Source organism: Lichenostomus cassidix, chromosome 7 (genome assembly GCF_008360975.1).
Source record: "Lichenostomus cassidix isolate B80296 chromosome 7, HeHo_3.0, whole genome shotgun sequence".
Taxonomy (NCBI): domain Eukaryota; kingdom Metazoa; phylum Chordata; class Aves; order Passeriformes; family Meliphagidae; genus Lichenostomus; species Lichenostomus cassidix.
In genome coordinates this window covers 23,826,126-23,841,769 of record NC_139488.1, presented here as the reverse complement: position 1 = coordinate 23,841,769, position 15,644 = coordinate 23,826,126, and the positions used below count along the sequence as shown (strand labels likewise).

The 15,644-nt window shown below is 40.3% G+C and overlaps 1 protein-coding gene across 2 annotated transcripts in view; it reads left to right on the top strand.

Moving 5' to 3' along the window:
- The first annotated feature begins 2,918 nt into the window (after nucleotides 1-2,918).
- The window catches only part of XRCC5 (X-ray repair cross complementing 5), a 50,256-nt gene continuing 37,530 nt past the window's right edge, over nucleotides 2,919-15,644 (top strand). Inside the window, exons 1-7 of one of the 2 annotated variants that reach the window (XM_085066859.1) lie at nucleotides 2,919-3,042; nucleotides 5,447-5,560; nucleotides 6,116-6,299; nucleotides 7,998-8,046; nucleotides 9,604-9,726; nucleotides 12,444-12,632; nucleotides 15,501-15,615. In XM_085066859.1, the coding sequence (XP_084922985.1) occupies nucleotides 3,025-3,042; nucleotides 5,447-5,560; nucleotides 6,116-6,299; nucleotides 7,998-8,046; nucleotides 9,604-9,726; nucleotides 12,444-12,632; nucleotides 15,501-15,615 (792 nt within the window). In that variant the 5' untranslated portion in view covers nucleotides 2,919-3,024. Of the gene's footprint in view, nucleotides 3,043-4,650; nucleotides 4,671-5,446; nucleotides 5,561-6,115; nucleotides 6,300-7,997; nucleotides 8,047-9,603; nucleotides 9,727-12,443; nucleotides 12,633-15,500; nucleotides 15,616-15,644 lie in introns of those variants that run through there. The other variant, XM_085066858.1, reaches the window with a different exon arrangement.

The following is a 15,644-nucleotide window of genomic DNA, read 5'->3' as shown; positions in this document are numbered from 1 at the left end:
GAATGAGCAGAGCAATGAGTGAGAACCTCTCTGACACTGAGGTGGGACTCATTTTGGTGTAAAAGAGATTACAGCTGATCACCTCCTGAGTCCTCTGAGACGTCACATATTTTTTATTTTTACCTGGAGACTGACAATCTATAAAACAGAAATGACCAATGAATCAGACTTTTTTTTGCCCAGCTTTTACAAGCAAAGATACTCAAATCTTCATCCAGGCTAACAAAGCCCCAGTGCCCCCAGATGGAGTTGATTAGTCAGATCTGATGATTGCCTATAAGGCAGCTCTGCTCAGACTTGCAAAGGAAAAAGAAAATGTGGATTAAGGTTTGTTTCAGGAATGATTAGCCAGTTTTCTTGAATGGTGGAAACAGCTCTGAGGAAATCTGGCAGCATGAAGGTGTGAAGGGGAAATGTTTGGGTTTATCGTTCATGTATTTTGCCAAAGAGTTAAAAGCCCCCATTTATTTTAGATGGAGAGCTAAAGGATATGCATGTCACAGATGGAGTTTCATGGTTATAGATGTCTTTAGTTTTATTCAGACTTAGTAAGGAAATAGGTTTCTGGTGCCTGGGCTGGGCATACAGACCTCCTGTAATCAGAGGTTCCCAGTTCTGGCCCAGATTGGGTTTCTCTGAGTAATGTTTGCAATTACAGCTCTAGCTGCAAGAGCTTGGACCAAAGCCTGGGATTCAGCTTTCATGTAAAATCTAGGATTTAGAGAGAAGGGGTTTATGTCAATATTCTGTTCCAGCAGTCAGTTACTTTCCAACCCCAGCATAAAAATAAAATGTTCATTGATCATGATACTTTGCAAAATGCTTTTCTGCTGGTGTGTGAAAAGCTATTGCTGATGAAATTGATGAGTTCTTGTTTCTCTGTTCTTCCCACATGTGTGTGCACATCTCCTGTCTTGTGCCTAGAATGCAAGCTATGTTGGAAATCAGCTGGAGTGGGGCTTGCCTGATCGTGAGCCTGAGGGAGGGCTTTTGGACTAAGATAACATCAGGAATAATAATAATAATAATAATAATAATAATAATAATAATAATAAGCAACCTGATTTCCTTGGCTGATTAGTCTGAAATCTCCTTAGAGACATTCAGGAAGACAATGCAAGATTTTCTCTGGCAGTAGCTGACAGGGGTTTTTGTCTACTGGTTTCTCCCTAAAATGTTTGTCACATTGCCAAGCTGCTCTGTTCCTTTGATATGCAAAGTGCTTTGAAGAGAGAATCCCTCAATTACCAGTATTCCCAAAGCATGGCAATGTAGTAGGGAGGGAAAGGGGATTTTTGTCTTCAGACATCACTCAATATAAAAAGGAAATACTTGTGTTTGTAGGGACAGTCTTCTGGTACAAGATTTTTGAAGTGTTCATGTGAGATTTACTCTTTTGTAGCTATACTACTATCACTTCCAGCTCTGTTTTGAGAATAATTGTAGATAATATGTTGGTTTTGAGATATGCCTAGAAGTGAAAGAACACTGGTAATGTTATCCTCAAAGGATACAGGGAAGGTAATGCAGAACAAGAAATACTCAATGCGTGTGATTAAATACTTGCCATTCTCATAAATCTCTGATAATTTAATATCCAATAGGCACCAAGATATACGTGATATAATAGCATCTATCATACCTGGACTTTTTAAAATCAGCAGGTTCCAGTCTGATCAAACAGCCTGGATGTAGTGTGGTTCAGAAATTCTCTCCATTGTTAATGGTGGGAGAAAGTTAGTGTGTGCCAGTGTTTAATGAAGCAATCCTGATCCACCGGTGATTCACAGGCAGAATGCAACTTATGAGATGCTTCAGACAGCCCAAATCCCTGTCCCAGTGGTGAAGGGGAGCGGCTGCTCCCCATCAGACTGTGTCCTGTGGGACTCTGTTGTGCCATGAAGAGGAGGCTGGAGAGCCCTGGGGACAGGCTCTCTGCGGTGGTGGGCTGGGTTTGGCTGGGAGAGTTAATTTTCTTCACAGCAGTTGGTATGGGGTTGTGTTTTGGGTTCATGCTGAACACACGATAATATAGAGATGTTTTTGTTATTGCTGAGCAGGACTTACAGAGCCAAGGTCTTTTCTGCTTTTCATATGGCCAAGGGAGTTGGGGGTCACGCAGCTGGGACTGGTGACCCCAGCTGACCAAAGGGATACTCCAGACCATATAACACCACAGTATATAAAGTGGGGGGAAGAAGGGATATTTGGACTGATGGAGTTTGTCTTCCCAAGTCTGTCTTGGTTTAATTGGCTTGTGTGCATGGCTCTTGCTTTTCTTACTAACTGGTCTTAATCTCAGCCCACGAGTTTTCCAGCTTTTACCCTTCCGATTGTCTCCCCAGTACCGCTGGTGGGGGACAGGAGAGCAGCTGTGGGCTGATGGCTGGGATTACATCACGGTGGGTGAGAGATGGTGAACCGGCAGGTGCTCTAGGACAGCACAGGGCAGAAGAGTCTCTGACACTTGCCCTGCCGCCGCCTCTCCTCAGGGACCCCAGCCCACCCACACCGCACTCGGCTGCGCTCTGCTCGCTCTGTGGCCGAAATGACAGCCCCTCCCGCCAGATGCGGCACTCTGAGGGAGGGCTGAGGGGAAACCTCAGGAGAAAGATGGGGGAGACGCCCGGCATCTCCCTTCCCTCTCCCACAGCCCGGCCGTAGCAAGCCCTGCAGTCGCGAAGAGCCCCAGGCCATCCTGAGGCCGTGCGGGGCTGCGGCAGTGTCCGGATTGGCCAGGGCAGTGTCCGGCTCAGCACGGGGCAGTGTCCGGATTGGCCAGGGCAGTGTCCGGCCCGGCCCGGGGCAGTGTCCGGATCTGGCGGGGCAGTGTCCGGCCCGGGGCAGTGTCCGGAGCGCCCCGCCCGAGTCCCCTCGGTGTGCCGGCCCCGTCCGCTAGGCGGCGCTGTCTCCGCCGCGGAACGCGAGGCGCCGCCGCCGTGTTCCCGGGGGGACGCCAAGCGTGCGGGGTGCGGTGCCGGGCGGAGGACTGAGCGCGGCGCACCGCATCCCGGCACAAGCGCGATGGCGCGCAGCAGCAAGGTGAGGGCGGGGCGGCCGGGGTCTTGGCGGGGTCCATTCGGGCTCCCTTCGGGGTCCTGCTACCTCCGGGCACCCCCAGGCACCCATCCCTGACGCCGGGCAGCTCCTCCCCGTGCTGGCCGCCGAGCCGCTGCCGGTACAAAGCTGACTAGCTTAAAGGGAATCTGTTCCTGCATTAGAGCACAGTGCAGCTCCTGCAGCAGTAATTGCCATTGCTCTTGCTAAAATAGTGGTAGAACTGGTTTTGCTCTGTTGAAAGTGCAGTTTGTATGTGTGGTGCGTTTAAGGAATATTGTTGGTGAAAGCTGCGTTTAGGTCTCTTGTGATGCAGCGCAGTTTAGTATGTGTTAAACACAGCTCTGTCTGTGCTGCTGTGGCCATCTCTCTCTTTGCTGACCGAGAGGTCACAGACAAAGGCAGGCTCTTTCCATGTCCGCCCTCATCAGCGATGGAGCAGAGCGGGTTGATGAGCTGAGGTGTGGCAGTGCTGTCCTGCAGTCACCCGTGCGGAGCATCGCAGGAGTGTCGCTGAGGGCTCTGCACCGCACAGCAGCAGTGCTGGCATCCGCTGGGATGGCCAGGGGTTAATGACACATTAAGAAACTCACAGAGGAGGATTACCAGGAGAGGGACCTGCCCTCTTCCTGGGGGAGGATTCCACATACCTGAACGGGCACCGAGCTTGAGTTTGTTGCCTTCCAGAAGAGCGTGTTGGCACTTGACTCTTGATCGTGTGTTTTGTAAGTGAAACAGCAGCTCTTCACTGCTGTGCTTCTTTGGTTTCTCTGCTGTCATCCTGCCAGCTGAGAAGAGAATTTTACCTGTTTTGGACAAGGGGATGGGTTTGGCTGCCAGCCATTGTGTGTTTTGAGGCAGGACAGCACCAAGCCAAGGAGGGTCTGCAGTAGCTGATGCTGGTAGAGTAATTCCTCAGGCTGGAGATGAACACTTTCAAGGCTCTTGAGAGAATGCAGTGCAATCTCAGTAACTGCCTCTGCTCCCCTCTAAGCTTCTGCAGACCTAGCTAACATAGAGGTATTAATTCCCAGCTCCCAGGCAAGGCATTGGTGAAGGTAGAGTGAAGAACAGAGTGCTGAAACTGACTATAACCTGCTCAGTTATAACCTGTCCAGTATAACCTGGACAACTTGTGGAGCTCTGCTGCTCAGTCTTCTTTCATTCTTTCTTTCTCTCTTCCTCTCCTTGGGAGATGCAGGGAATTAAACCAGAGCTTGTTAAAATGACAGGGGAGGTGCACACTATATTCTGGGAAAAGAAGGAGGGTAAGAAAATAGCTTGAGAGCTGCTAATGCAGAACATTAGACAGCTGACTTGGTCAAGTTATTCTTAATTTGGTTTTAAGACTTGTGTATTTGGGTGACAAAAAGGATCAGGTTCTTTCAGTTGATTTTTGAAAAGGTACTTGGAGTTGCCTGCAAGGCCATGTTCAGAGCTTAGACCAACACCTTTTCTTTCTATTCATCCAGTTTGCTTTGCAAAAGCAGACTCTGCATCTTGTGTCACTTGACAGACTTCTAATTTATTGCCCATGTCCTTTTGGCAGCTTCATTTCTTCTGGAATTGGATATAGTTTGTATTTTGAAACAAGTCAGCTGGTTCCAGCCTAGGTAACACCCAACTTTCTGGTGTTCTGGCAAACAATAATTTTTTCAGGCAGTGTAATTTAATCTACTGGCAGCCCACCAAGCAAAATTTTGATGTATATTTAAGGAACTTTGGTTTAATCCATGACAATAAATTTGAGCTGGCCTTGCACATGCAGGGCATAATTTTCCTGAATTTTTCTTGCAACTACATTCGGCTGGATGATTAATCAAGGTAGAGCAAGTCTGTGAAAAACTTTAGAGGAAGTCACAGTCAAACGAGAAGTTGCAAGAAGCAATTTTATTTAATTCTGGTGTATAAATCAATTTATGGGCAGACTTGGGCAGTGTTTTATATAGATCAGTTAAAGTGATGATCAAAAATGCAAAAACATAGGTTACCTTGTGGGATTTAAGCCCTAAATTGAAATTGGAATTCATCCTTGCAATTGTCAACTAAAATATCTGTTTAATTTCCTAGTGCAGAAAAGCCCCATGATCCCTAATACATTCATGGGGCTGTATAGAAATTGCTCCCCCTTTACACATCATGTGTAACACAGGAATTTTTTTTGTGTGTTCCACTGAAACATCTGGAACATGGTACAGGATTAAATTATTTTCTATTCAGTGCAGTTACACTAGTTCTGTCTTCCACCGTTGTCTCTTACTAACAGTTACTGTAAAAGAAACTAATTATAGCATAGTTGGATTTTTAGATTTTGTATGTACCCTTTTAACCTTTTAAATAATTATGCTTATATTTTATTTTTTATTCTTACTCATTCTTTCCCTTCTAGGTGGCAATAGTGCTGTGCCTGGATGTGGGCTTTACAATGAGCAGTTCTTCCCCTGGTGAAGAGTCTTCACTTGACCAAGCCAAGAAGATTATGACAAAATTTGTGCAGCGACAGGTATGTGTGACTTCATAGGTGTTAAAAAAGCTGTTAAAAATGGAGAGGAAACAGTAACATCTGTGAAATATTTTCTTCATTTACTAATAATTGAAATAAATGAGAAAAGAATGAGAATTAGTCTGTGTTTATGCAGGAGTGGCAGTGCTCTTTGTGTCAGCTGTGTTTTTTAGGCATGAGATGCGACACTTGCGCTGGTCACTCTTTTTCTTCAGGGCAGTAGAAAACTTTAGGGAAAATAAGTACTTTTTCTCTAAAATGTTTCAACATTTTTAATAATTAACACACAGAAGATTCATTTTGAGGACTGAATCAGCCAATTTTATTTGTTTTATCCCAGATATCCTCATGTCAATTTGTTAGTTTAATTATATCTAGGTTAGTGAACTCCCTGTAGGATTACACTTTGAGAGGATAGCACTGAATAAGTGAAAACAATAAATCCATTGTAATTGATGTTTCAAAATGAGTTCAGCTTGCTAGAATCTGTCTAACATAGTTGTGTATGAATCTACCTCTGTTTTCACACCTGTTTTCTGTTCTCTGTATCTGCAGGTTTTTGCTGAGAGTAAAGATGAAGTCGCTGTAGTTTTGTTTGGCACTAATGGCACTAGGAATGGCCTTGCCAGTGGGGATCAATACCAAAACATTACTGTACATAGGTCACTAATGCTGCCAGATTTTGATCTGCTGGAAGACATTCAAGATCATATTAAAGCAGGCTCTACACAAGCTGACTGTATCCTTTTGCTGCAGAGTGCTTCTTGAGCTGATTCAGCTATGTAGGAGACAGGAAGTCAGTGTTGTGAAATGGGCTCAGCCTCCCAAGTTTTAACTACTATCAGAGTTGAGCTAATTTGTGCTTGTAAGTTTGTCCAAAAGCAGATTTAGCTGCTTTTTGACGTTCTTTTAGGCTAACAGATGTAGTCTTGACCTTAGAGAATCATTGCTTTTATGAAGTGTTCGGTTAATTAAAGAGAACAAAGATAATAATATAATTTTAGGCCTCAAATAAGGCATGTATTTTTAAAAATAGCATTACCATTACAGAACTTGGTTTATGCTTTTTAATAAAATTAAAATACTGTTTATGAAATAAGTCAGCAGAAGTACCAGAAACCACACTGCTGTGGTTTAAGCCCAGGTGGCTACTCAGCCCTGCACAGCCACTTGCTCACTCCCCCACCAGTGGGATGGGGAGAGAACTGAAAGGGTAAAAGGGAGAGAACTTGGGGCTTGAGATAAAGACAGGAAGGGAAGTTAAAAGCCATGCACACAAGCAAAGCAAAATAAGGAATTAATTCACTGCTTCCCATGGCCAGGCACGTGTTCAAGCCATCTCTGGGAAAGCAGGGGTCCATCAGACTAAACAATTACCTGGGGAGACAAACACCAAAACTCTGAATATCCCCCCTTCCTCTGTTCTCCCAGCTCTACATGTTGAGCATGGTGCTGGGTGTTGTGGGATATCCCATTGGTCAGTTGGGGTCAGCTGTCCCTGCTGTGTCTCCTCCCAGCTTCTTGTGCCTTGCAGCCTCCTCACTGGCACGGTGGTACAAGAAGCAGAAAAGGCCTTGGCTCTGTGCAAGCACTGTTCACCAACAACTACAAAATTCCTAATTATCATCACTTTTCAGCACAAATCCGAGACACAGCCTATGCCAGCTACTGTGAAGAAATCTAGCTCTACCCCAGACAAAGCAGACTAGAGGTTTATCAGATTGATTTACATATAAAGTGTTTATAACATTGCCAAATATCACTTCCTGGTCAGAATGTCATTCTTCTTTGAATGTATTCTGCTGTTAGTTACGTATAAGGTGAAGAGTTTTAAAAGAAGGTGATCTATATATAGTGTTCCTTTGTGTGTTTCATTTACATACAGCTTGATTTCCTGTGTTGTCTCTCTCTGGCCATAAAATGATTGCTGTGAATTCTACCCTGCCAGTCAGAGCTGTTTCAGAGAAGTGTGCAGCCAGTCAGCTTAATCACACTTTCCCAATGGAAATTGTGAGGAGAAGAGGAGGAATAAAGTAAGAGATAGTCAGATGCAGAAGAAGAAAAACTTGCATGAGAAAATATCACATTGGAAGTACAAGTCAATTTTATTGGTGGATTCAAAGTAACATTCTAAAGGTTAGGTTGTTTTGTCGTTAGACTTGAGCCTCATTGACAGTTATGACACTGGGATCTGAAGCAGTCTCTTTAGTGTTCCATCAAATAAGTGGGGCAGAGACAAGATCACAATATAGACAAGTTGTATAGGAGCCTCTTGCACAGTAGTTATTTGAAAATTATTTATCTCAAAAGAGTGTTCCTTAATTAAAATGCATGTTTGTCATTCTGTGAGAGGGAGTGAAAACATAAGATTGTTTAATAAGAAAAACGCTTTTCTTGATGTGATCCATGTTCTGAGATTTTTCTTAATTTTGCTTAGTTTTGGATGCAATTATTGTGTGTATGGACTTGCTTCAGAAGGAAACAATGTGAGTATGTAACCCTAACTCTTTTATAGAATTCTGACTTTGCACTGATACGATTTCTTGTCAATCTTATATATCCAGTATGTTCCAGTGTGTATAAACATGGGAAGTGCTTTCTTAAAAAAAAAAAAAAAAAAAATTAAAATAAAAATTGAACATAAACAGCACACTACAGAAGTTTGTCTCTGAAGAATCCTCATGAGACACCTGACTTCTCCAGACAATGGGAGAGCTTTCTGAGGCAACTGGCAACTTTGTTGGTAGATCCGTGAGAGTATTAATGCCATTATAGAAGGCACAAAGGCTTCACTTTCTGTCACATTCCTTGTGATCTGTTTTCAAAAAGTGTTAATCTGCATGTTAACATGCTTAGAAAAGGGCTACTAAATTTAAATGTGATGGCACATTTTAGAAAGAAAAAAGCAAAACAAAACTAGAAAGTTGAATTTGTTCAGCCTAGAAATGTAAAGATTGTTGGTGATGAGGTGGCTGTTTGTAAATATTCAGGCTGTGGGAAATAAAGGTGCGTGCTGTAGGAAGGAACACTGTTAAAGCTGAGAAAAGAATGTTGACATCAGTGTTACAACGTTGTCAGTGAATGTGCTTAGGCTGGCAAGGTGTTTCTAGCACTCAGTGAACTAATGGTGCAGGGAAAGGTAATGGCACTTCCTTTCGAACCAAAGCTTGAACATGTTTCTAAAAAGGTTATATGATCTAATAGTGAGTGCAGAAGACTAGGCTTAGTGATGCAATTTGTATTTTTATGAATAAGATCTAATCAGTGTGAAAAGCTGTATCAATTTAATGGTTAAAACTGAGTTGTGAATGAAAATTACTGTATTTATGGCATTATAGTCTTGAATAGCTATGGAGCAACTGGTTTTGTTGTTGTCTGTATACACCAGTCTCTTTGATACGGAATTTGCTTTCATTTGAGAAAATACTGTAGGGTAAAAATTCAAGAAAGTCACCATTATGCTTGATTATCCAGGTCACAACTGTACCAATTCAACTGAATTTTTTGTCATTGGCCAACTTTCCTGATCTTTATTGTTACTACTTCTTAGGGTATTAAGTAGTCTTGAAAGTCCATCTTATCCAATGAATCCACTGAATTAGATTACTAAAATGGAACTCCCACCAGCAACAGTAATTTAAAATGCATTTTCACAAGAACAGACCTACAGCTGCAAAGGAAATAACCAGTGTAATCCATAAACAGCCGAACTTATTTTATTAGCATTTTATCCACATGGTGAAAATTGGCAGAATTCCATTAATTTAGATGTAGTTTGTGATTTATACAGTCACAAGGCTAGAGTCCTCAGTTTTAGGGTAGGAGGGAATCATATAAAGATAAACACTTAGGATAAATAATATGACTTGTGTTAGAACAGCTTCTACCAAGTAGGTTTATTTGCTTTCTTTCATTTTACAAGTATATTTCCTTAGTAAAAATAATTACAGATATATTACTTTAGTTATTATTTTGTAAGGAAATAATTTCAAAATGGCCTTATAACATTTTCAATATATGTAAATGTTTTTTCCTATTTTAAGAGGAAAGAAATACGAGAAGAGACACATTGAACTGTTTACAGACCTTAGTAGTCCTGTCAGTGAGGATCAGCTGGAAATTATCATTGCTAACTTGAAGAAAACAGGAATTTCACTTCAGTTTTTGTAAGTATGAAAATGGCTGTTATACACTATGCCATTTTTTAAATGGAAATGATTCTTTCTTAATAATTATCTTGAAATAGCTGGTGGTATCTTGGTGTATGGTTTCTTTGGAGGTGTACTAATAAGTAATATGATTATTGTAAGTACTTCTGTAAGTTATACATACCATGAATTCCAGTTATGAACCAAGTCCTCTTGATTAAGTGATATGCAAATAAATGTTAAGATGATGGCTTCTTCTCCACTTAAGCTTATAGCTTGGAGCCAAAGTCTAAAATGGGAGACAAAAGAACAATATAAGCAGAGAATTGGGGAACAATAAGCCAAAAATAGCTTCAGAAATAGTGGGTTTGTCACAGCAACAGCCTAGATACTTTTAGGTAAGGAGGTTACTGCAAAGAAATAACAAGGTAATGTTGCAGATATTAATAGCTTGATTCTGGTGTTAATAGAAGAGCAGGTTTGAAGAGAAGTGTTATATTCACAATGATGGGCTTGGAAAATGGAAACAATGTCTTAAATGTTAGAGAAGGAATCCCTTGATTGTCATGCTGTAGATATAGGCATTGATCTGAAGAATCAATGCTGGTGTTAAGATCTGTATTAGCTGTTGCATGTGATGGCAACTGGAAGCTGTGAGCCTTCTAGAGGAGTTTATTTAAAAGCAAAACTTTGTTTGTTGCTGTTTACAATAAATACTTTCACAGGAGAAGGTTAAAGCCCTAGTTTTACTTCTGACTATTTACTTTTTCCTAGATCCAGCATTCTGTAAGGAACAGTGTTGTGAACTTAATAAATTCATGTAAGCCATTTGCCAACCCATTTGCAAGATAACAGAGGGGTTAGGTAGGAAAACGTTACTGAAAATCATGGACTGATCCTCCACCAAAAAATCTTTGCTTTGCTTTTGCTTAGGGAAGGCTGAATGCAAAAATGTCAGGTTCTGTCTACCCAGCAAAAGAAGTTGTGCTTCTGACATGACATGCCTCTCCTGGCTTATTTGAGCTTTTGTTGGCAGTGGAGGTGCAACAGCACAAATCTGAGTATCTCTGCCAGTCAGAGTGCATCTTTTGGAGCCCTGGTATTTAGCTGCTGCTCCCTTGTCTAAAAAGCACAAAGAAAATGTTGCTCTTACAGCATTGGCTGCAGATTTGCACCCTGTCTCCCAGCCACATGAGCAAAGCATTATTTGCATTTTACATGTACAAGTGCAAAATGCTTGTTTAAAAATAATTTCTTGCTAAACCTTGTGCGTTTGTTAAAATCCATGCTTCTGTCTTTTGTGCCCTGTTTATAGACTGGGTTGTAACTTACAGCAGATAGTTGGTTTTCTTCCCTGTTTCCAGGTGCCAAGCACACACTGAGCACTGTGTAGTGTTGGGTATTTTGCACTTCTCATTGCAGTAGTCTTTGGGCATTGCATAGTGAAAGTAGCCTAACTTTTATCTGTCAGAGGTTTAAAGCTTTTTGATGTTGTCATATCAGCTTAAAAATAGTTTGTCTATTTTGTCAGTGGAATCTGCTTCCTAAAAAAGTACCAAACACTTTGCTGAATCTTGATCTTTAATTTTGCTGTATGTGACATTGTCGTGCATAATGTTAACTCTGCTTATTATGTGGTGCTTCATGGACAAGTTCAGTGAGGACTAATGAGGTGAAAGTATGGTAGAGATCTGTAGGCTGCTTTTTAAAAAACATAATACAATGCTAAAGTTATTTTACTTTGTGGAAATGTGGTAAAAGGTATCATGTGGTTCATTCAAAATTGGATCAGATGAAAGACGTACAGGTGTTTTGAGGGGCACAGGGTAGAGGATCTTACACTTTCTCTACTGTGTGTTTTTTATACTTAGTTAACTCTCTCCTGTATTTTGAAGAGCAGCAAAATCATTTTATCTATAACCCCTGGCTAAATTCTTCAGTCTGATTCATGAAGTGCGGGAAAATGTGTCATCTTCAGTCAGAAATTCACCTAGTGTTGTAAGCTATTAAAATCTCAAAGAATAACATTTGTTCCAGAAATACCTAATAGCCCCACTGCAGAGAACGTCCTGCTTGCTGGCATTTGGAGCCAATACAGAGTCACAGGCCTGGAATGGCCTTTAACAAGTCATGTGCAGCAATCCTCTGCTTCAGACTGGGTGAGGTGTATGTCTGTCACTGCTGAGCAGTGTTTGTCTAATCTTCTGATAAAGATTTGCAGTGATGGAGACTCTTCTCTCTCCTCAGGCAGTTGGTTTTAGAGATTATGGTTTGAAATGCCTTTATCAGGTTTTTGACTATCTGACCTGACTCCATGATGTGACTGGAGTGCAGGCAGAATACAAAGAACTGATTGTTTCCTTCCTCTCTGCAAAAGCTTTTTATATTTAAGGCTGTCTTGCCCTCTAATTCCCTTCTCTATGGGCTTTATTTTGTTCAATCTATTTTAATGGATCTTGCTTTCTAATCAGCATTGATTTTTGCTGCCTAATCTATTCCTGTATGTGGATGTTTTTATTGATGCATGATGCCCAGAACTGGTGCATCATTCTGGTCAAGACATTACCAATGCCAAGTAGACTTGAAATACAATTTAATTTGTTTTGCAAGCCATGTGGGTCTTTATACATCTGACTGCAGCTAGATAAAAATCGTTGATCCTGAGAACACTTTTTTGTTTTGATTGGTTATTTTAATAAGAAAGTCAACCTAACTGTTTCTGCTTTTGTTCTTAGTTTGCCATTTCCAGTGGGTGTTGATGATGGAAGTGGAGATACAAGTGCCAGTGTACACGATCGTATGCACAGTAACTCTTTTCCAAGAAAGAGTTTAACTGAACAACAGAAGCAAGGTATTGATGTGGTGAGGAAACTCATGTATACTTTGGATGAAGAAGGAGGGCTGGAAGAAATTTATACTTTCAGGTAAATGTGGCTAATCCTATTTATTGTACTATAGATTTACATTCTAATTTCTTCTCCAAAAGATGCAGTTAAGTAATCAGTTATGTCACAGCTTCATTGAAGCAATTAGAATAAGTAGAAGAGCGTACAGATTTCAGGGCAAAATGAATTTTCTCTAGCTGTATTTAAAGAAAAAGTAATAAGTTTTCTTCCCTCTTTAGTGTTGGAGGATTTTGGGGGGAATATTTCTATAAATGTCATTTCAAAAATGTATTTTGCAAAGTGATGGAATTTGTGACATAGTGCATCTTGAACATCTGCATGTAATGGTAGCCTTTGTTCCTGGGCTGCAGACTCCTTTTAGCTCACTAGTTTCATAAACTCCCACAAATGCTTTGAGTAAATGTTGTTTGTTGAAACCTGCTCTTTAATCACAGTCTGCTGTGGCACTGTGACAAACAATATACTTTTTCAGCAGCATTCCTAATACAAGAATTGAAAGGTGACTTTTCACCTCTTGTTTCCCCACTGAAAGAATAGGAGTTTGTAAATCTCTGAAAAACTGTAGCTAATGATATATTCAAGACCTTTTCCCAGGTGTTGTCTCAGTTGGGAAACAGGCAAAATGTATCTACATGCCTTATTGAAGTGTGATGTTACTGTCTCAATAGTTCTGTTTTACAATTATGAAGTGTGAACTTTTAGACAGTGTGGTTTTCAAGAAGCGTAGTAGACCATAACCCTAATGTGATTATCAAATGTAATTTTTAGATGAGGGTGGTCCCTGTAGGTTTGTATGCTGTAATTCATTGATGTATTTCTGGGATTTCCTTCCCTCCCCCAGCTCAGCTGGTCAGCTTTGCACCTCGGCAGCCAGTGAAGTTGCTCCTTGAGCATTACTGTGCATTAGTGAAGAGACATGTGTCACTGAGTCTGTGTCCTGTACTAGTCAACAGAGCAGTCTGGGTCTCTAGAAAAAAGCAGGCTTTGTCACTGCATCAAAAGACTGCACAGAAAGCAGTATCTTTCCTGGCCCATTTATCCTTTAGGATAATCCATATGCATGAACCTACCATGTGGCTTGGCCTCTTTATACTTTTTTTATCACAGACTCTTGCTACTCTACAAGCTGTCTTTTTGCCATACTTTCAGGGGAAATCCAAAATCTCTGGATAAATAGGCATTTGGGTAGTAGATTAAAGCTTTAGTTGGAAAAGTTGTTTAAGAATATGTGAGGTTTTAGATGCAATTAAGTTGCTTATCAAGCTTTAAGAAGCTAGTTTTGCAAATCTGTCATGATAATTGGCCAACTCAGATACACTCTCTGTTTTCCTAGATTCATTATTCCTGCTGGTAAAAATATTTCAACTCTTGTAAAAATAAATTAGCCATGCTAGGAAAGTGAGTGAAGAGATTTTGTTGTGTTTTTTTTTGAAGTTATGATGCTCAGACTATTAGACAGGAGGTACTTCTGCCATCTCTGACTTTTGAGGGAAGGGATTGCAGAGCCAAGAAGAAAGGATGTGTTCTTAAAATACAAGTTGAAATGTACATTTGCAAGAGTTTTATTGACTGAGTCATCTTTGATAACAGGCAGCATTTTTCTTCTATAAATGTAAGAAATTAAAGGATAGAGATAATAAATAGAGCGTAACCTACATTTTTAGGCATTTGGCACTTACATATTTGATTTTCATACTCATCCTTGAAAGTGTGTGCTGCAGTACTTTCAGTGATGTAATAGCAGGTTCTTAAGTCCTGTATTGATGTCTTTATTGCTGGAAAAAAAATCCTCCCTTTCCCTAAGGAAAAAAAAATTAAAAAAGAAATCCAGTATTTATCTCCTATAAAAATCCCAGTGCATTTACCCCTTTCATTGTGCTTTTAGAATTAAAAAAAACAATCCTGTTCATACTAAGAAACCAGAAAAGTAGAATGCCAAGTTGAATTCTCTGTTAGGAGTTGATCTTGATTTCTGCCAGACAAGTGCTTTAATCAAGAGACAGGTAGATTCCAGGTTTTATCATAATGTGAAAAAGACTAGTTCACCATTGTTTTATCTTTGCTTTATCATGCAATGAAAGAAAAAAAAAATCAAGAGCTTTCTCTATGTTGCAATTTTACAGCTGAATAGCCCATACAGTTTGTATTAGGCGAAAGCTGTCTGGGGGAGGAGGCAAGCCTATTTGAATTCACAATGATATATTATAAATTACTGTGAATTTTTAATTTTTGGACTCCATTGCTTCAAGCTGAGCAATTAAGTTAACACTTTTTAGTATAAACTCATTGCAGTTCCTTTTTTTGTGTTTTTTTGGAACTTGTATATCTGCTGTTTAGGCTAGAAATAGTTGAAGTAGCTTCTTTCACTCTGACAGAATGCCCTTAAAATAATGAGTTCATTAGTACTGCATTAAAAAAAGGTGTCAGAAGTTAATTTCTTCATAAACAAAATCCTGTTAATTGAAACGGCATTCTTTATTTCTTCAGCTTCACTGTACAAAACATTTTACCACTTTGAGAGCCTTTACTAATTTGTGTTGTTCAACTCACTACGTGCCCTAATTGGGTGAGCATAGATAAATGTGAAATGCTTAAGAAGCAATTGTGTAGCTTCATCACAAGACTTAACACAGTGCCTTTGAGCCTTAATGTCACACCATCATAAAGGCTCAAGATGGAGATAATCTACTGTATCACCTCTTTTTTTCATTCTCTTTTCTGACAATAGTTAATGATGGGATTATTGATACAGTTTCTTTTCTAATGTTTTATGCAATCTAAGCTGAAACAGTTTGAACTCCATTTCCTTAAGGAGAGTGTATTGTCTCTAATACTTTATTACAGTTCACCAGAGTTCATTTCTGTTTTTCTGATTCTTTCATTTAGAGAGAGCCTGGAACGTCTTTCAATGTTTAAGAAAATAGAAAGAAAGCCTATGCCTTGGCCATGCCAGCTCACTATTGGTCCTAATTTGTCTATAAGAATTGTGGCCTACAAATCAGTAAGTGCTTAAAATCATATGTTTCAATG